At 40.6% G+C, this 20,450-nt stretch overlaps 1 protein-coding gene across 12 annotated transcripts in view; it reads right to left on the bottom strand.

The window, feature by feature from the left end:
- The window catches only part of Erc1 (ELKS/RAB6-interacting/CAST family member 1), a 277,991-nt gene that overhangs the window by 49,235 nt on the left and 208,306 nt on the right, over positions 1–20,450 (bottom strand). For 7 of the 12 annotated variants that reach the window (XM_085840047.1, XM_085840052.1, XM_085840050.1 and 4 more), the window contains 2 exons: positions 16,417–16,561; positions 3,129–3,227 (listed from right to left, as the gene is read on the bottom strand). In XM_085840047.1, coding sequence (XP_085696173.1) covers positions 3,129–3,227; positions 16,417–16,561 — 244 coding nt within the window. Of the gene's footprint in view, positions 1–1,655; positions 1,723–3,128; positions 3,228–16,416; positions 16,562–20,450 lie in introns of all 12 variants that reach the window. The other 5 variants (XM_085840054.1, XM_085840055.1, XM_085840057.1 and 2 more) reach the window with 1 other exon arrangement.

Below are 20,450 nucleotides of genomic sequence, written 5' to 3'. Positions count from 1 at the left end.
TTTATTAGTGGTTTTTTTTTTTTTTTTTGGTTAGGTAAAATGTTTTACCATATAAAGTCTGTGGCAGAGTTTAGAAAGTATGAAGCACTGTATTATAAACCAACAGTTCCAGTCAGCTAGCTGCAATGACCATGAGAGCCACCGACAGCATCTGGCACGTTAGTGCAGGGTTGTTAGTGCAAGAGCAGGAAGTTTGGTATAGACCTGCTCCATCAGAGCAGCAAACCTGGAAATGTAGACTCCAGACTCAGGACATGGCTTGTGCATTTCTTATCATTGACTAGGAAAAGGGCTGTGAGTGAAACAATTCATGTATATGAGGGGCACTCTTCCTGCTTGCCACAAGCCAAGAAGCTACCTTGTCCTGCCAAAAAAAGAAAAAACCAAAACCAAAAAAAAAAAAAAAAAAAAAAAAAAAAACCCAACAACAAAAACACCCCACCAAAACACCGGAGAAGGCAGAATCATTCATTTACAAATGACTGCTAAACTATAGCTACTGTGTGGCCCCTACGTGCCTCATGGTAACAAATATATGCCCCTGCAGTGTGCAAATGAACAACCAGGACACAGATGTCCTTTGGTTTTTAGCTTTTTCTGATGTGCAGCACGCTTTCTGGTTGCTACTGTACATTTCCCACCTGCTGCTAAAAGTCATACAGAACCCCGGCCACTGAAAGACTTACCTTTTATCCTTTTTGGCTGTGTTCAATATTCAGAGGTTGATATGTTTGCATTTTTAAATCAGTTTAACATCAAGACACAGACATTTCAGGGAGAGCAGACTCCAAAGGAGTGAGGTCAACAAAAGCATGGGCAGTGTGTCCAGCGGATGCAAGGACCAGTACGTGTGAGCTTAGTAGTCACAATTATCACTTTCCAAGAAACTGATTTCCTTAGACAAACCTCAAGGGCATCAGATCAAAGGAAGACATAGCCACAGCTGCACTGTGTTTTCCAGCCAAATCGCCTGTAAAGGAGAATCTAGACAGTGTCCTGGCAGCTGTTGAACACGGCAGCAGTGGAAGAAAAGAAATTTAAAACATACCCTCCATCTTTATTCCCTTGTTCCAACTTTTTTTAAATTGATATTTTAAAACTAATGTCAAAGCCCCAGGAGATCCTAGGGACTGGCCCTCAGAATTCTGTGTATTCTCTTTAAGTAGGTAGGAACATGAGAGGGTATAGTTCGGAGCACAGCTTTTTAAAAAACAAATATTAATCAGACTGTATATTTATAATTACCATAAAGTATATTTTAAACATAGGCTAATAGCAACATAGCTGTTTGTCTACCCCTCAATCCCATCAATTCGTGGTGAGTTATTAAACAGGACACTGTAAAATCATCAGAGATAGGATGATTTATAAATAAAATCATTAATTTTTGTTATATGCCCTGGAAGTTCTGTCAAAATGTACAGAAAGAAATTATAAATGTGACTAATAACACACAAAAAGAAAAAAAGACACAAAATCCAAACCCCACTATGTCAAAAACACAGCAATCCACACAAGAGTCATGTGAAAATAAAGGATCAGAGAGCACACTGGGGAGTTCATGACTGTACAGAGAAGATGTGAAGTGAGCACGGAGAATGAAACATGAAAACAAGCGAAAATCATTCCCATAATTAAGGAAAGCTGTTTCTCACCGTTCTGAACAAAATGGCTGAACTAAGAGCATCTGATTGGCTATGCCCATATACCCTCCTCCTCATCCTACGGGGAGAGATGACAAGGGAACAATGCCCCAGGGCAGCATGGGAATGAAAAAGAGTTGGTTAGTATTAAAACAAAGACATAAACATAATGTAGCAGAAAAGAAGTTCTTGGCCGTTTGTACATTAGGTTCTAGCTGTCTAAAGTACAAATTAGTAATGAGTTTATGGTCCATGTCTAGTCCCCTCCTTTCCCAGAGCTGCTGTAGCGTTCTCAAGTCAGAGCTCTTCTGTAGGGTTTGCTGGTTGCCCTTTTCCATCTCTGTCTGCCCTTCCCACAGCCTATCACCTCTACAGCATACCCAGCTTGCTGCATGGGAAAGATCGGACATGCTTCATGCAGAGGCTAGACAGTCTTAATCCAGTAGCAGGAAGCAGGCAGAGCAGTGGTTTATAGGTGGGGACACCAGGCAGATGGGTTTCCATTTGATGTAAGGCTGATTCTGTTTCGCTTCTATAGTACTAGGTGTGTCTCAGCTGCCTTAGTAAAGGCCATCTTATAGGACCATTCCTTCTGACTCTCAGATTAACATTCCGGATACCAATTGCTACTTTCACCTATATGTTTCTATGGCTTCTTCTAAGACAATGCCCCAGCTGTCACTTCGTGGAGATCGTTAGCAGGGGAGTTTCCTTGACTTTGCAGTAATATGGTTGTAATTACTTGGCTATTATTTTTCCCCTTAGTTTTGCACTTTTATACATTTTAAGACTGGGTGTGACAGAGATGTTGAAACTGATTTTGGGCACAGAGATATGAAATAATCTGCCCAATCCCCATGAATAGGAATTCATCACATTCAAGATCTTGGGAGGGCTTTTTTTTCTCCTTTCAAAAATGTGCAATTCAGTATAATTTTCTTCAGTGTCGTGACTGTCTCTTCTGCACTAGTAGCAAGCTGAAAGCAATGTCTCTTGAAAATGTCATGCTGAAAGGGTATACCAGGAAACGAAAGGAAGAAATTAAATTTCATCTATCACAGTACTCAAAAAATATTTAATTTTTTTCTGGTCCTAGAGATTCAAATTAGAGCCTTGATAAGCTACTGACCACTGAGGGAAATCCCAGCCTGTAGCTGTACCTTTAACGGATGATGTACAGAGACTAAATACTTTGCAATTCAACAAGAATTAATTTCTGTTCTGAGCCATGCCTGCACTTGAGCAGTCTTGCTTTCCTAAAACGGAACCAATTCTTTAATAAGAAAAGTAGGACTCACTCAGTTTTTTCTCATCTCAAGGCAATTACTTTTAAGATGTTCAGAATCATGAATTTCCTATATTGAACTTATTTGAGGAAAAGCTAAGATTCTTCTAATTTATAACCTAGAATTTGCAATGTTACCACAACATACGTGGATATAAGTGATCCTTTTAAAAAGATGAGACACTCAAGCATGGTCTTACCTGGTCTGGGGAGGGTTTATGGTTCGTCTGATTGGATCGGGAGGATCTGAAGTGGTCATCCTCATAGTTGTCAGCCATTAATTTCATTCGATTTTGTGTCTAAAAAGAAATTCATAGTTTAAATTGAGATAAATTCTCCATGATACACCGTAGAGCAACAAGCACCTTAAAGACGTTCATGAGTATGAAAACAGTCCCATCCACAATCAAATCAACTAAACACAGACTTTGGGAGGATACTGCCAAGGGTTTAGTCAAAGCAATTCAAAAACTGAAGCTCTAACCCCAATGTCACTGCTTCTAGAGACAAGGTCTTTAGGAATGAATTCAGACTCAGTGAAGTCGAAGGATTAACTCCTACCTTGTGGCTGTAGCTGTTCCGAGAGCAAATGAGTCAAAGAACTCCTCCATGTGAACACAGAGAAGATAGCCCTGGTGAGGAGTGCTCCCACCAGGAAAGGAGTCAGCCGACTTTACCTTGGACCTCCAGACCTTTATACTGTGAGCAAACAGATAAACTACTATTTCAGCCACCTACTCTATGGTATTTGTTGTGGTCACTTGAGCTAAAACAGGTAGGTAACTTTGTGCAGGGAAGACAACAGTCTCAAAGCAAGCCCTTTATATACTACATTTTTTATACTGATAATTAAGGCTAGGTTGTACTATAAATGATATTCTGTAACATTAATATTTTAGTTTATATTTAGGTAGGAGTCATTTCCATGTTATCTAAGAAACTACTTATTATTTTAAACAGCTCATTCAGTTTTAGGTAGATTTTATATAAATATTATGACTAAGTGTCTTAGTCAGGGTTTCTATTCCTGCACAAACATCATGACCAAGAAGCAAGTTGGGGAGGAAAGGGTTTATTCGGCTTACACTTCCATGCTGCTGTTCATCACCAAAGGAAGTCAGGACTGGAACTCAGACAGGTCAGGGAGCAGGAGCTGATGCAGAGGCCATGGAGGGATGTTCTTTACTGGCTTGCCTCCTCTGGCTTGCTCAGCCTACTCTCTTATAGAGCCCAAGACTACCAGCCCAGGGATGGTCCCACCCACAAGGGGCCTTTCCCCCTTGATCACTAATTGAGAAAATGCCTTACAGTTGGATCTCATGGAGGCATTTCCTCAACTGAAGCTCCTTTCTCTGTGATAACTCCAGCTGTGTCAAGTTGACACAAAAATAGCCAGTACAATTGACCCCTTGTCAACTTGACACACAAACACATCACTAGTAAGCCTCAACCCTTACATTCTTATTCATCCCCAAGATCTAAATAACTTTAAAAGTCCCACAGTCTTTACATATTCTTAAAATTTCAATCTCTTTAAAATAACCATCTCTTTTAAAATCCAAAGTCTTTTTACAATTAAAAGTCTCTTAACTGTGGGCTCCACTAAAACAGTTTCTTCCTTCAAGAGGGAAAATATCAGGGCACAGTCACAATCAAAGCAAAAATCAATCTCCAACCGTCCAACGTCTGGGATCCAACTCACGATCTTCTGGGCTCCTCCAAGGGCTTGGGTCACTTCTCCAGCCATGCCCTTTATAGCACACACGTCGTCCTCTGGGCTCCAGATGCCTGTACTCCACTGCTGCTGCTGCTCTTGGTGGTCATCTCGTGGTACTGGCATCTCCAAAACACTGCATGACCCCTTCAGTCCTGGGCCTTCAATTGCAACTGGGGCTGCACCTTCACCAACGGCCTTCCATGGCCTCTCACAGTGCCGAGCCTGAGCTGCTGTGTGACCCCTTCATGCCTTCAAAACCAGTACCACCTGGGTGACCCTTACACATTACCAAGTCCCACTGCAGAAGGAGTACAACCTTGCCTATCTCTGGAACACAGCCTCTTTGTGCTTTCAGAAAACACTTCCCAGAAGATGTCACCTCAACGATGCTGGTCTCTTCTTAATCACCGCTAATTTCTTAGCTCCAGCTAACCAGCATCAATAGTCCCAGTAATGCAAAGTTTTTGCTTTAGTAGTTCTGGTACCTTGTTAACCACAGCTGATTCTTCAGCCCCAGCTAACCAGAACTACAAAATCTTCACAATAAAAACAGCAAAGGCCCTGAAGAGAGTCTTTAATTTTCCCCCTGAAATTTCACAAACCAGGCCTCCATCTTCTGCACTGTTCTCAGCATTATCTTCCAAGCTCCTACACAACATCTGACAGAGCTCTTAACAACGAATGGATCTTCAAGCCCAAAGTTCCAAAGTCCTTCCACAGTCCTCCCCAAAACATGGTCAGGTTGTCACAGGAATACCCCACTCTGCTGGTACCAATTTGTCTTAGTCAGGGTTTCTATTCCTGCACAAACATCATGACCAAGAAGCAAGTTGGGGAGGAAAGGGTTTATTCGGCTTACACTTCCATGCTGCTGTTCATCACCAAAGGAAGTCAGGACTGGAACTCAGACAGGTCAGGGAGCAGGAGCTGATGCAGAGGCCATGGAGGGATGTTCTTTACTGGCTTGCCTCCTCTGGCTTGCTCAGCCTACTCTCTTATAGAGCCCAAGACTACCAGCCCAGGGATGGTCCCACCCACAAGGGGCCTTTCCCCCTTGATCACTAATTGAGAAAATGCCTTACAGTTGGATCTCATGGAGGCATTTCCTCAACTGAAGCTCCTTTCTCTGTGATAACTCCAGCTGTGTCAAGTTGACACAAAAATAGCCAGTACACTAAGTATTTGGGAAGAAGTTATTACTTATAAATTAAATAACAGATGATCTAGAAAAATCTTAGAGAATTAAAAAGTGTGTAACTTACTACAGAAGGTACATGTATAAAATTTAACAGCAACTAATAAATAATTTAGGTTTAAAAAATAACAAATGTTCCAAAGGCCTTTTTGACCCTCTATCTTCACTACAAAGGTGGCTGACTGTGGGCAGCTGGTAGATGAGTGCCCTATAACCATCTTAGGATCACTTATTTGAGTCAGAATATTCAAAAGTAATGTATGGTTCACAATAAAATATCGCTCAAATAAAGCTTTAAAGCATCAAAAGTCATATCGTATGGTTTTTAAGTGTTTACCATGAACACAATCTGAAGAATAACGTTAAAGATCCCCCATTACTCCTTTTATGAGTGACAATCATTAACAATATTAAGACATTTTAAGTGGTTTAAATGAGATGTCCTCCATAGGCTCAGGTATTTGAACACTTGGTCTCCAGCTGGAGGTCCTATTGGGGGAAGTTTAGTAGGCACAGCCTTGCTGGGGTGGACACTGCCTACTTCCAGTTAACTCTCTGCTCTTTGTTTAAGGTAACAAAAGTGATCTGTCAGCTTCCTGTTCCTGCTGCCATGCTCACCCGACATAATGGGCTCTTATCCCGCTGGAATGTAGGCCAAAATAAACTTCCTCCATAAACTGCTTTTGGCCATGGTCTGTTACACAGCAATGGGCGGGAACAAATGCACCAAGTACTCCATTCCGCCCCCTGCTGGTAGTGAAGTTGTAAGAGGGAGCACTCTTCTGACTCACCCTCACCTGGTACCTATTTCTATATACGTGGTACTTTAAACTCCACTCTACCCTGCAGGGTACTGTTAACTCTGGGAGGAAATACTGTTTCAATTTTCCAGCCATCTGGCTTTGTCAAAATTTGACTGCTTATCTCCAACACATTTCATGGTGAAGTAAAAGCATTTTGATTATTTCCAAAAAAAAAAAAAAAAAAAAAAAAGAAAAGAAAAAAGTTACAGAGATATCCAGTGAATGACACCTAGGGGCAAGAACTTCAGGGCCGAATTGGCTTAGTTTAAATTCTACTTCCATATACTAGTCATCTATCCTTAGGCATGTTATGAGGTAAATTCTGAACCTCAATTTCCCTGTCTTTAAAATGGGGGTAGATCATGGATTTTGACTAAAAGATTGTATAGTACCGGTTGGTTAATTAAACTAATAGAATAAAAGCATTTAGAAAGGGGCATAGTTTAAATTCAGCACCTAATAACTCTTTAGGATTATTAATCTGATAATGATAAACATTAATTTTCACGGTCTCACTCCTAATTTTTTCTGGTCGTATAGAATAGATTGCTTATCCTTATCCTGTATTGTTGAACACTCAGGTTCTTTATATTTTAATCTAACACATGTATGTCAGTTTGTCCTTCTAGTGTATGGCAGAAAGAGAATATATATCAACAAACTGAGATACTAAATTTTTGTTTTCTAGAATGCCTTCTGGTGACCTCTCACATAGTCGGAATGTTTGTTTCTGCTCGAAGTTCACATATTGAAACCTTACCACAAGTGCTGAAAAGACAGAGGTGAGAGTTTTTAAGTCTTAAGTTAGTCTTCTTCTAAAGGTGGCTAAGGGGAGCACCCATCCATTTTGCCACATGAGCAGACATTGAGAAGGAACACACGGCAAAGCAGAGCAAGCACTCCATTGATGCTAACTGTTGAAGCCCTAGCTTAGGTTTCCATTCTTTTGTTGTTTATGAATTACAGTTGAAGAAAGCAACCACAAAGTGGGGGAGTGGGAGGCTGGGAAGGAAAGGAGATGTGGGAGTGGAGAGGGGAACATAATTGGGTATTGGGTGGGGGGGGGGATGACTGAAATCACTGAGGGCCAGCAAAAAGAATGGAAACATGCAACCTCGGGAGGTAGGAGGTTGGGGGGAACCCTCCAGAATGCACCAGAGACCTGGAGGTGAGAGACTTTCGGGACTCAAAGAGAAGGACCTTAGATGAAATACCCAACATTGGGGAGAGGGAACTTATAAAGCCCACCTCCAGCAGAAAGACAGGGAATCAGTGAGGGATGGGGTTGCCATCCCACAGTTATAACTCTGACCCATAATTGTTTCTGTCTGAAAGAACTGCATGGATGGAAATGGAGAGGAGCCTGAGGAAAAGAAAGTCCAGTGACAGGCCCAAAGTGGGATCCAGTTCAAGGGGAGGCCCCAAGACCTGAGACTATTATAGAAGCTATGGAACACTCACAAAAAGGGAGCTATCATGACTGCCCTCCGAAAGACCCAACAAGCAGCTGAAAGAGTCAGAGACAAATATTTGCACCCAAGCAATGGACAGAAGCTGCTGTGGTTGAATTAGGGGAAAGCTGGAAGAAACTAAGGAGGAGGGTGACTCTGTAGGAGGACCAGCAATCTCAATTGACCTGGACCATTGAGATCTCTCTGATACTGGAACACCAACCAGGCAGCATACACCAGCTGATATGAGGCCCCCAACACACATACAGCAGAGGACTGCTAGGTTTGTGTTTAGTCAGAGAAGATGCACCTAACCTTTAAGAGACTGGAGTTCCCAGAGAGTTTAGAGGTCTGGTGGGGTGAGGGTAGGCGATGGGGACATCCTTCTGGAGACAGGGAAGCAGGGAGGAGGTATGGGATGTGGTATGGAGGTAGACCGGGAGGGGAATAAAATCTGGAGTTTAAAATAAATAAATGAAAAGAAAAAAAAATAAAAAGAAGAAGATACTTCGCTTGAACATACTAGGATAATGCTAGTAAGCCTGCAAGGCAGAAGACAAGGAAGGACAAGAAGCAACAACAAAGTCACACCTAAAGAATGACCAAAGCATCTGGATATCACCATGTGCTCAGGAATGTCTGTGTTGATTTTACTGTGAATGTGGGCAAGGATTAGATTCCCAAAACATGTTTGGCCATGTAAGGGACAACATAACATGGCTCCTGCCCCTGGAACAAAGCCAGCTGAGAGTAGGCCTCCATAAGTGTTGATGGTTGCTGTGGCATAAGGCTTGTTTATATAGTAATGTGCATATTTTCATGTTCCTCCTTCAAGGAAGGTCCTCTCTGCCAAGGTAAATGATCATCAGAGATGACACAAGACCAGGAGGCAAGGGTGTGGCTAGTGTCTCAGCAAAATGGTAAATGCTGAGACCTTCAGGATAGCCCTCAAGGCTGTGGGAAAGAACTCTGAAAACATGAGTTCAAGAGTACATAATTTCTCAAGTATGCAAAATATAAGGATACAATATGAATTGTATTAAGGAGCTTCGAAGACCTAAAATAACAGAGGCAGCTATATTATGAGCCACCTTGTCAGAAAAACACAAAGGCAGGCAGATAAAAGGCAGGACATTCCTGAGTTCAAGATCAGCCTGGGACAGAGCTAGTTTGGGACTAGGTATGTTGGAAATGGTAATCTCAGGGCAGGATCCCACCCTGATAGCTCATTGTCTGTGCTTACAAAGGCAGTCAGATCTGTGAATTCATTTTTAATGTTAAAAAAATGTGCTTGCAGTCTTCTTCTAAAAAATCAGGGGGCTGGCTGGGTTCATGGGATGCAGATTTATGGGCTAATCAAAAGGGAACCTGGGTGGATGACGGAGTTGGTATGTAAATAAAAGGCTGGACTTTTGATCTGCAAGAGATGAGCTATCCAGAGAGTTCTTTAGAATTGTAAGATAGAGCTGTCTTGAGAGAGTTTTTTGGAAAGCTGCCTCAAGCAGAACATTAGCTTTTAATCCACGATTTGACTCTGAGTTGTTCTTTTCTCCACCCCCAGATACTCCTTCCTCAGAACCCCTTTCCAAGAAGATGAGGCTGGTTCTTGGCAAACAGGAGCCAATCTTTTGTACCTGATCTAGGACATGTTTAAAATTAAAAGCAATCTGAATAAAGCATACACTAATCCATTTCTAAGGCAGAGAAGCATTTCAAGTGCTTTTGGGGATGAGTGTATAAGCACAAGAAGCTGACCTGAGTAGAAAGAGCAAGGATCATACACTTGACCCATGTGACAGAAGATACAGCATTTACTTCTTCATTCCTAAAAGACATGAGTGTGATCAAGGTCTGTTAGAAATCTGATGCAAGCCTGTTCCGTGCACAGTCAGGGTGGCCTCTCGCAGACATGAGACGCAAAGCAGCACACACTCAACTCCTCAGGAGCAGCTCTTATGTGATGTGCTTCTTGAGGTAAGATAAGAATGCAAGGGGATAAGCACTTCACTGTCATGGAAAGGATTTTATACCAGATGTCTTCTCTCTTCAACCCTGTCACAGGATAGATGAAATCTAGTTCTAGCAGCACAAAGAATAACATTGCTTTGAAGAGAGAAAAGGAAGGAAGGAACAAGTAAAGGAAGGAACTAGCAACTTTATTTAAAGCCATAAATGCATACCTACATACTTGTGAGAAAAAAGAAGTTCAGTATTAATTCTATTAACCTTTTGTTCTAAGAGTCACATGGTAATGCCTAAATAAGGCATTGCAGAAACTATTTCATAGAAAAATACTCAAGCCAAGAAAGAAGACATAATAGAAAAAGAATAGAAATAAGCCTGGTGTTTTAAAGGAAAAGGTTGAAATCTCTTATTCTTAATAGTAAACTATGAGATATCATATGCTCTGTTTACCAGACTAAAAGATGTATCAACTCCTTCAGAGAGTCCCGAGGGGCATCAAATGAATGACTGTTCAAATAACCATGCTTTGACAGAGAGGAAAGTGACAGCCACAGTAATTCTCCAAATGAGACTATGTGGTCTACCTTCTACCTTCTCCCATGTTTCTCCTCTGTGGTGATACTTACATCAGGGTATGATGCCAACTTTGTTGCCAGGAAGAACACTGTGAGCCCCTTGCTTCCTCAAGTCTCACCTTTCATCTACTAAAAAAAATCATTTTTCTTCAAGCTGTCCAGTCTAGATTTTCAGCTACTCTTGGCTCCTTATTTCCCATGTGTACTGGAAATGGAATCACAAAGTCTTGTTGACTCTGTTTTCAAATTTCCCTCACTAATTACACAGTTCACCTTTGTGACCACTGGTGTGTTGTCGTACTGGTTCTCTATGTGGCTTACAGTCACTGACCTTCAATAGAAAATCAGGTCTTAAAATGGGGTGTTGTGGCATGTGCTATAATCCTAGTGCTGTGAAAGGTGGAAGCAGGAGGATTAGCTGAGTGCATTACAGTGCTTGCTACAAAGTCTGATGAGCTGAGTTTGATCCTCAGGAACCACATGGTAGAAGAAGAGAACTATCTGACTCCTATCCTGAGAACATTATGTTCTTCCCTTCACATCTCTAACTCTAGTTCAGACATTTTCTTTTGGTTTCCAAGTACTAGGCACACAAGTAGTGCACAAATATGCATGCAGACAAAACACCCATACACATAAAATAATAATAAAAAAGTTCAGATTTCTTTTTTTCCATGCCAGCACTTAGATCGAAGTTGGTCAGAGAAAGTGTTAATGTCTCTAGGACCAGAAGAGGAAGAAGGAAGAAGTCACAGGCTCTCTAGTAAGCTAAGGATATAGACCTGGCCATCAGCCTGACTGCAACTTATAAAGGACCCTAAATGAAATAATTTTTGAAATAATTTTGAATTCTTGAAATAATAATTGTGTGAAGTTGAGGGGATTTTTATAGAGTAGAAGGTGTGTAATTGATGCTGGTAACTGGTACAATGGTATATGGTAACAGAAACTGAAGATCTAGGAGTAACTTTGGAACTGGGCAGTAGGCATATCTACTCAATCTGGAAAGGAGAGCATTGGTGAAAACCCATATTAGTGAAACACAGGCTCCTTAAAGGAGGCAGCCAAGGGATTCCATAGTGATATATGGAGATATTCCTCACCCTATTCAAGAACTTCAGCAACAGCATCACATGCAGTCATGTTCAAAATTTAGGAATTTACTTAAATGAACTGAATGTCTTTGTTAAGGAGTCACCAACCACAACACTGACACAGTGGCTCTGTTTCTTCTCACTACTTCCAGCAAATGTGAAAGAAAGTACAAGAACATGGCCTCTCATAAGTGAAAATGAAAATAAAATTATTTATACGTGTGTGTATGTGTGTATTAAAATAACACTGAAAGTGGAAAATGAGACCAACATACCATGAAAGATATTCTTTTCATCCATAAATTTTAAAAAATTGTTTTCTGTGGTGTATAACTGTTATTTGGTATCAGGGGACATTGGTTCTAATCTCTTAAGACTTCCTCCTCCATGAATCCCAAAGTGTAAGGACATCTAAGTCCTTTATATAAAAATTGTATAGTATATGCATATAACCTATGCATAGTCTCATATATACTTTATGTCCATAGAAATAACTAGTATTCTTTAGGAAATAATGACAAGAAAAAATTTATATATATATAAATAATGACAAGAAAAATGTATATAAATACATGTATACAAATACATGCTGGTTTTTAAATTTTGAATTAAGTTGGCTTTCTAAATTCACAGACTCCTGTCTGTTGATTAACAATCAGTGGATCAAAAATACTGGAAAAGACTTTCCTTGTCATCATTTCTGAAATAACGAAGAATGAGGGTAAGTCAGGATTCTACATTATGTCTGAAGCTTTAAAGGCTTAGTCTCCATTATTTTTATTGGCAAAAGACTCCCATTCCAAATTTAATTCATAATGAAAGGCTTTAAACCTGTAACTAGTTTACAGAAAGCTCTATTTTCTTGGCTGGCTAGAAAGATTTTTCATCCAACGTTATTAATTTTTTCATTGTAGAGAAAGAAAATTAATTAAAAATCAGCGACGTTAAAGTTTGGTTCATATTAGATCTTCAGTGTTTTGTCTTTTTTCATATACAGTTTTACTTGTGTTTCAAAGAGAACTCTCTATGTACTACAGAAAGCCAACAGTAAACTGGATAGGTAAGGATCTACATATTTATCATGCTGCAACTTAGTGGCCTTAAAAGTTGTTCCATATTAAAAACCTAGCCCAAAACGCACGGCATAGGAGGTGAAAAGTCCTAGTGGGGAACCTACTACTGTTGTTTTGATAAGTGGAAATGTTGTCCGACTGCCTTCTAAGTATTTACATTTATAGCTTTAAAGTTGCTCCCAACCTTGTCCAGAGAAGTCTCCTTCTGTAGTGGGCAGCAGTTAGTGCAGAGACTCTTAACTGCTCAACACTGGGATTATGCGCCCACTCAGTGCTCAGCCCTAAATGTGACATCTCCATCATCCCATCAAGGCTCAGGGAACTTGTGGAGAGGAGGCAAAAAGAATGTAAGAGTCAATGATGAGTGAGAACGCCATGAAGGCCTGTTGAAGACATGGCATGGCTGTCACACTCATGGGTTCACTGAACTGAGGTGACGAGCACATGAACAAACTGACAACAGCCAGCATCCCAAGAGACAGCACTAAGTAGACTCCATGGAATCAGGAGACAGGAAGTTATGAGGAGAGTATGTAGGGGAATCTTTTGGTAGATTATGATCAAGATACACTATATGTATAAAATTGTTAAGGAATAAATCACAGTCTTAAAAAAAACAGTTGCCTCAATGGGTAGGGTCAAGGTCTCAGACCAAGAAGTTTTGTTTTTTTTTTTTTTTTTAAAAGTGCATCTGATAAGCCCCCAAACAATTTTAACAAAGTTCTTCTCAAAACTTAAGAAATCAAACAAGGGCTGGAGAGATGGCTCAGCGGTTAAGAGCACTGACTGCTCTTCCGAAGTTCCTGAGTTCAAATCCCAGCAACCACATAGTGGCTCACAACCACCCGTAATGAGATCTGATGCCCTCTTCTGGTGTGTCTGAAGACAGCTACAGTGTACTTACATATAACAATAAATAAATCTATTTTAAAAAAATCAAACAAAAATACATGGCATTATTTCTATCTATTTATCTATCTATCTCAGTAGATTTACAACTCTTAGTAGAATCTTCAAGATAGGAAAGAGGACAAACATTTTACACAAGTAAAATAATCTGCACTTGGCTAGGAAAGAGCTAATACTCAAACTACATGTTCTCTGATGGAAGCAGATAAACACATGCACACCAAAAGCAAAGCTGGAGTAAATGGGGGTGTTCCGTACCCACACACCTCAATTCCTAACAAAAGGGATGCAACCACCCCAGCAAGGACTCTCTTCTGTACCATGAACAACACAGGCTTACACTAGTCAGAGAGCTGCTATGAGAGACAGACAAAAGGAAAATGATACAGTTTGCTCCAAGGTGGCCCCACAGTCTATGAAAGAAAAGTGCAAAGTCAAAATAAAAAACCACATTCTACCCATGAGCAGAGAGTTAAATATGCTAAGTGAAGGTGTCAAGAGAGTGGTATACATTTGAGGGCAGACAGCTTGTTTATACATGGAATATGGACAGAGCACTGGTAACTGTCACTGTGGGAACGAGTATTCCAGCAGGATTCAGGAGACATTTGAAAGTATGTACAAATGTTAGTTTTCAGATAAGTGATGTTTGCGAGGTCTACTAGAATCCAAGATGCTTCAAATCAAAGTTTCGGCCTATCTCAAGGCCTAAATCAGTGACTGTCAAGAGTAACTGGCTTTATATAGTGAAGCAGTAAACAAGAGTGAAGGTAGCCAATAAAGTGTCATGTGTCCTCCCAGGGAGACTAAAACCTGGCAACTACATAATGGACAGAACCACATAGAAGAATTACTTAAAGTATTACTTGGGAGCCTGTGATATGGCTCAGTGGGTAAAGATACTTGCTACGAAGCCTGCTAAGCCAAGTTCCATTTCTAGAAAAAACTCCTGCAAGTTGTCCTCTAGCCTCTAAATGCACACTGTGACATGTGTGCCCAACAAAATACAAAAATAATGAATGTAAACTGATGGGCATTTCCTCCATTTGCATAGAAATACTTGGAAACAATCAAATACCCCTTTACAGTAAGAACTTGGAGATAAGGAAATAACGTGGTACTGAAGATTAAACAGGTAAAATACAACACAATAGGAAACTAGGAAAATGCTCAACTGTAGAGTGTAGACCCCACCCTGACCCTGTGTCAGTCACCTGGGTATAATCCCAGGGGACACCCTGATTAAGACTGTGTACGGAGAAAGGTAACGCTCAGCCTTTAACAGTGACAGAAGCATCAGTGAGACCAGGAATAGGCTCTGGTCACCTGAGCAGGATGCCAACAGGGAGTAACTAACAGCATTAGGATCTGACAGTCAGCTAGCTCCCGGGCACTTCTGCGCATATACACTGCAGCTTTGCACTTAAGTACTAGTCTTCTCAAGAAGATCTCAGTCCTCTGAAGAAGCTAATTCATCTTCACATTCCACAATAGTTATTTATAGTTGAGGAAATGAAGCATGGCTATAGCGTGGCTCATGAAGTCCTTTCATTATGAGTAGATGCACTATTTACAGCCCTGTGGACCCACTTAACTTATATATCCCCAACCCATTCATTTATTCTTAAATTCTTAGTCTGTAGTTCTACTGCACGCTGTGGAACTTGACAGTTGTTTACAATAATGAAACAAACTATTTACAGGATTTGAAAATGAGATTTGCTAAGTAACCTGATAGGATGTAAAAAAAAAAAGTAATAAAAAATGTTCTTGCTCAGATGTTTAGTATAAGTGGAAGGAAATATGCCTGTCAGACTAGATGACCTGAAAACTCCTGTGTGATGAAATATCAAGAATGCTGGATAAAACAAATTATCTTGTAATGCAAGTTTTCAGGAGAGGTCTTGATATATAGTTAGCATTTACTAATACTTGGGTCAGTGATGTTAAATAAATTCAGATGAGAGTCTAGAAAGATCTGTTGACAGTAAAGAGTGTGATACAGGGAAGAGAGGGGTGCTAAGAAGTCTGAGAGTTGGCTTAGCAAGCCATAGAGTGGAAGCTGATTCTGATCTGGCAGCATAGGCTGGAGGAAAGCTAGGATTCTACTGATCTCTGACACTTGCGGCTAATCTGTTCTGAGTCCATTAATGCTCTGATTTGACCACCAGTGAAACAGAATTGTTAGAAACTATGACAAAAATGTTTTGGATACATCTGGATATACTGGTGCATATTTCTAATCCCAGCACTGGGTAAGTTTAGGCAGGGGGACTGTCATGAATTCAAGGCCAGCCTAGGTTCCAAAATGAGTACTGGGTCAGCCAGACCTACATAGCAAGACCTGTCTCAACAAAATGAAAGCAAACTGAATCCCCCAAAGTTGCAAATACAGAGGAAGTAAATGTTCAACATAGTAAGTAGTCAAGTGTGAGTATGAATAAAAGACTGACCAGTGTGACTTTATAATGTTTTTTAAAAACCTTGAGACCTGTAAGGTCTCCCTAGTCCAATTGAGAATTCTGTGAGTTTTTTTTAGATATAGCCAGAGACCTGTTATGTGTCTAATTATGAAAATATTTTGTATTTAATATCTGTCACGAAACACAGGGTACTAAAACATCTTTGAAATGGCAGACATGTCTGAGAGGGCAGAGGACTGGGCCTCTTCGGCCAGTCTCCGCTGTCCTTGGGCACACCCAATACCTGCTGTTTGAGCTGCTGCACCAGGCGGTCCTTTTCCCGTTTCAGTGCAGCCACTTCTTCTTGGGTCTTTTTCTTTGAGGAGGAAAGCTCTAGAAGAGCTATGTTAGCATCCTTTTCGCTAATAGCAGCCAGAAGAGCTTCTTGCCTGAAAGGGGAAGAAAAAAAACCACATGAGCACTGAAACATTTTTTTTGTAGTTCTACAAAGAAAAATCCGGAGAACAAAGGAAAATAACTGAGTTTTATATCATTTTACGGGGTGGCAGGAAGTTCATACCATGTGATTTAGTTCAACATTGTTCACTTGACAAAGAGCATGAAGGAGCCAAGTACTGAGTAGAACTTAAAGTTGGGAACTATAAAAACCACAGCATAGGACAGCTTCTTAACTCTGTCAGGATTGGGGTAAAAAGTACATAAACACTCTCTGCCTGCCTGCCTGCCTGTCTGTCTGTCTGTCTGTCTCTGCAGGAGTATGTGTGATGTGTGGCCTGATTTCCTTGATGGAATCTGGCTTCTGAGTGTGACCAATGTCTTAAAGGGATGGTTTCATAGTCTGATACATAGTACTCATCAGCAGGAGGAATTAAGTAGTTAAAGCATATATGTGACAAAATTGTACCAACTAACTCTATATTTTTCAAATTTAGCTACAACTCTATGTAGGAACTCTTTTTATTTTATATTTTTATTTTTTAATTAAAAAGTAAAATAAGGCCAGGAGTGGTGACACTTGTCTTTAATAATCCTAGCACTCGAGGGGCAGAGTCAAGCCAATCTCTGAATTCGAGACCCACCTGGTCTACATAGTAAGTCCCAAGCAAGCAAGGGCCACACAGTGAGATCGTCTCAAAAACAGAGTCTGTTCTCTCTGTTCATGTGGAGTTTTGGGTATGAAAACCATTTTTTCTATTAAAGGTAATTTGCCCACCCAGGGCCAATAATCCATAAATCTCCCCTAGCTTTTATTCAAATCTTAACCCTTACTTCTATCCTTCATGCTGATTCTTTTAAAACTAACTAACAGCAAAGACTGTGAGGCTGGACCTCAGCCAACGGAGAAAAGAAAACAGTCCCTACCTGTGTTAGAATACAAATCAAGGCAACTTCCTGTCCTGGTGGGGGCTAGCTTGGTTTGAGTCTTGCTGCACTATTTTTACAGAAGGAACTGCCTTGCCAAGCTACGTCTGCTTTGTTATTGTGTTCCTTTGTGGGGCATGGAGATTATTCTTTCTTTCTTTTTCTTTGTTTGCAACATGGGATCTGAACTCAGGTTGTCAGGCTTGGGTACAAATGCCTTCACCTACTGTACTGAACCATGTTGTCACAGTCCTCATTTGCTAACTTCAAGAAGTGGACTTAGAAACATAGCCATTTGTTCCTAGGGCATGCTGAATATCAGTAAATGTTTGATCTTATTAATGCAAATAAATTTAGGGGTGTGACTTATTGGTAATGATCTATATATGTACCTTGAAACAATAAGTTAGATGTCTCAGATTACCAGTGGTTTAGTTACGGGCAGATATTGGGGTTCAGTGGATACCCACTGGGATTTCTTATAATGAGGAACTGGATCAGGGACACAGGAAAGTGGTAGAAGCAGCTACAGTTTATCAAGAAAGAAAACATTTCTAAAAATGGAAGTAGGCCAGAGCTGGTGAAAAGGGATGAGGCTCAATGGCAAGCTTTACACCAAGCATTGAAGCTTTTATAGTCTTGGATTTTGGGATCATTTACATATAATAAACTTATTCTGTGCTTGGCGTTACATGTCCGCTTTTATGATGAGAGCTTTCAGTTTCTCTGTGCAAACTTTAATACTGTGCTAATTCTGACCTCACTTTTCACCCTACTCTTTACCACAGTCTGCTAAGTATTCTAGTCTATGTACAAAAAGTAAAGATCAAGGAGGTACATGAAAGGAACTCACACATAAACAGAATGAACTGGGTGAAGAAACTGTCTACAGGCCCAAACCCATCTTCCCTAGGTCATCTCTCATGGAAGGGGACAGATCTGAGTTACTACATGAAGTAGCTATTAGGTTTTGACCCAGGAAATGCTGAATCTGAGAGAGCACTGCTGAAGCTTAACTTTGCTTCTGACTTTTGTTAAGATAATTGGGCTTCAATTGCAGTCATACGGAAAAGTTTAGTGAAGCCACAAACTGGAAGACTATCATTTAAATATTCTGAGATTTAATTTTGGATGAGTAGATTTACTAAACTCTGAACGAGTAATACTAACAAATGTGAGCCACAGACCAGCTTACAATATGAAAATAAAAACTCGTTTAACTAGTTTGTTTTTGTTGCTGGAAGAGAAGAGAAGATCCTCATGGATCCTAGTATCACGTTCAGCTGTCTCAACACTGTGGAACTCAGAAAATGGCAGGTGGCTTTTACATCCAGGCTCAAGTTAGCACCAAAGCAATCAAGATGGTCTAAATACATCAGCTCATCATTTGAAACACATATTTTAAGTGGTGAAATGCCCTCATAGCTGAAGGAGTTCAAGTTGGTTCAACTGTGTACTGTACACTTCCTATTGTTTGTCATCAGGGTCCTTTCGGGACATAAGATGTGGAATGAGAAGCATGCACTCTCAGTGAGAGTGCCGCATGTCTGTGCACTGATTGTAAGAGTCACAGTTGGTATTAGCCAAAAAGGAAATGAGGAATTAATATAAGCAATATAATTATATAGCACCATCAGTATCTTTATTAGATACAAATTCAAAGATGACAGAGATTTGAGTTTTGTATTATGAAAAATGCTCATGTGGGGGGCAAGTCTGCTGACCTGAGCTTGATGGTGGAAGGAGAGAACTGACTACGGTAGAAGGAGAGAGATGTCTAGTCTCTGGCCTCTACACTGTGCGTGTGTGCATGTACACATACTTACGAGGGGGTAATAAAAAAAGAAGAACAGCACAGTGTGAAAAGGTGAAATTATTCCACATTGTTGAAGTGTTTTGATCGAGTTCCAATTCTTACATAAACGGTATGCTTGGACAGTTAGGGATAGAGACAGTATTGTTCTCTTGGTTATGTTATAATTTTAATAAATTTGCAATGGATACTATTAATGCCCAAAGAAAACATGCATAAGGCTCTGAAGCCTCTCTTGCTTTTCACCGGGATCCACTCCAGATGCTGCTCAGGTCACACCTGAGCGAGTGGTGTCTCTCCCCATCCTGACAGCTGATTCTGCAGACAGACTCTAGGCTAGCACATTCCAAGCTATAAGTTACCCAACTCCTAAACACCTAATATAATAGATGCATACTAACCAAATGGGTGCCTTTTCCTCATGTTCCCCACACCCTAAAGGTGACACATTCTTTCCTCAGAATGTAAGAAACAATCCCCTCCCATTGCCATCTGGGAATCAGAGACTGCCTGACTTGCAAGCATTTACTATGGACCCATCAACCCCTTGGCATACAAGCTCTCCCTTTCCTGTAAGAAGGCAACCTCACTTTGTCCTTTGGGCCTCAGCTTTCCTCAGGACCCTTGCCATGCCTGTCTTGTTAATAACTCTTGTAATAAACCAAGCTCTTATTTACATGAACAATCTGCCTCGGGGTTCTCTTGAGCCCAAACCTGAGACTTTGCGCTCTCATTATGTTTTAGATGTTATACAGTGAAGCACAGCAATACACATCTACTGCTTTGCTATAGCGAGTACCTCTGCTGTATGCATTCCCAAGGTTTTCATGTATTTAGCAATGGTTAAAACTACCTGGAACTACCAAGCCTTTACTTGGGTTCCTTGCAAGATCTGGTAGGACAAAAGCCCTATGCTCAGGCCTAGCATGGAGAGTCACACTTATCATCTATGTCCCACAGCTCTCCCTTTACTAGTCCTGGGGAGGCAGGAGAGATGTCCTGGCTCCTCACAGATGACTGTTGCTGAATAAAGTCTCTTTTGCAAGCTTGTCCTTTTGCTAGTACACATACTGGGTATGGAGCAAACTGGATCTCTTTGGGTGAACTGCCTTGAAAACACTGTGGAGCGTCTCCCTCTTCTT

This window comes from Mus caroli, unplaced genomic scaffold (assembly GCF_978045245.1).
Source record: "Mus caroli unplaced genomic scaffold, Mus_caroli_1 scaffold_7, whole genome shotgun sequence".
Lineage (NCBI taxonomy): Eukaryota > Metazoa > Chordata > Mammalia > Rodentia > Muridae > Mus > Mus caroli.
Note: the sequence above shows the minus strand (reverse complement) of the source record. Positions and strands in the feature narration are given on the sequence as shown.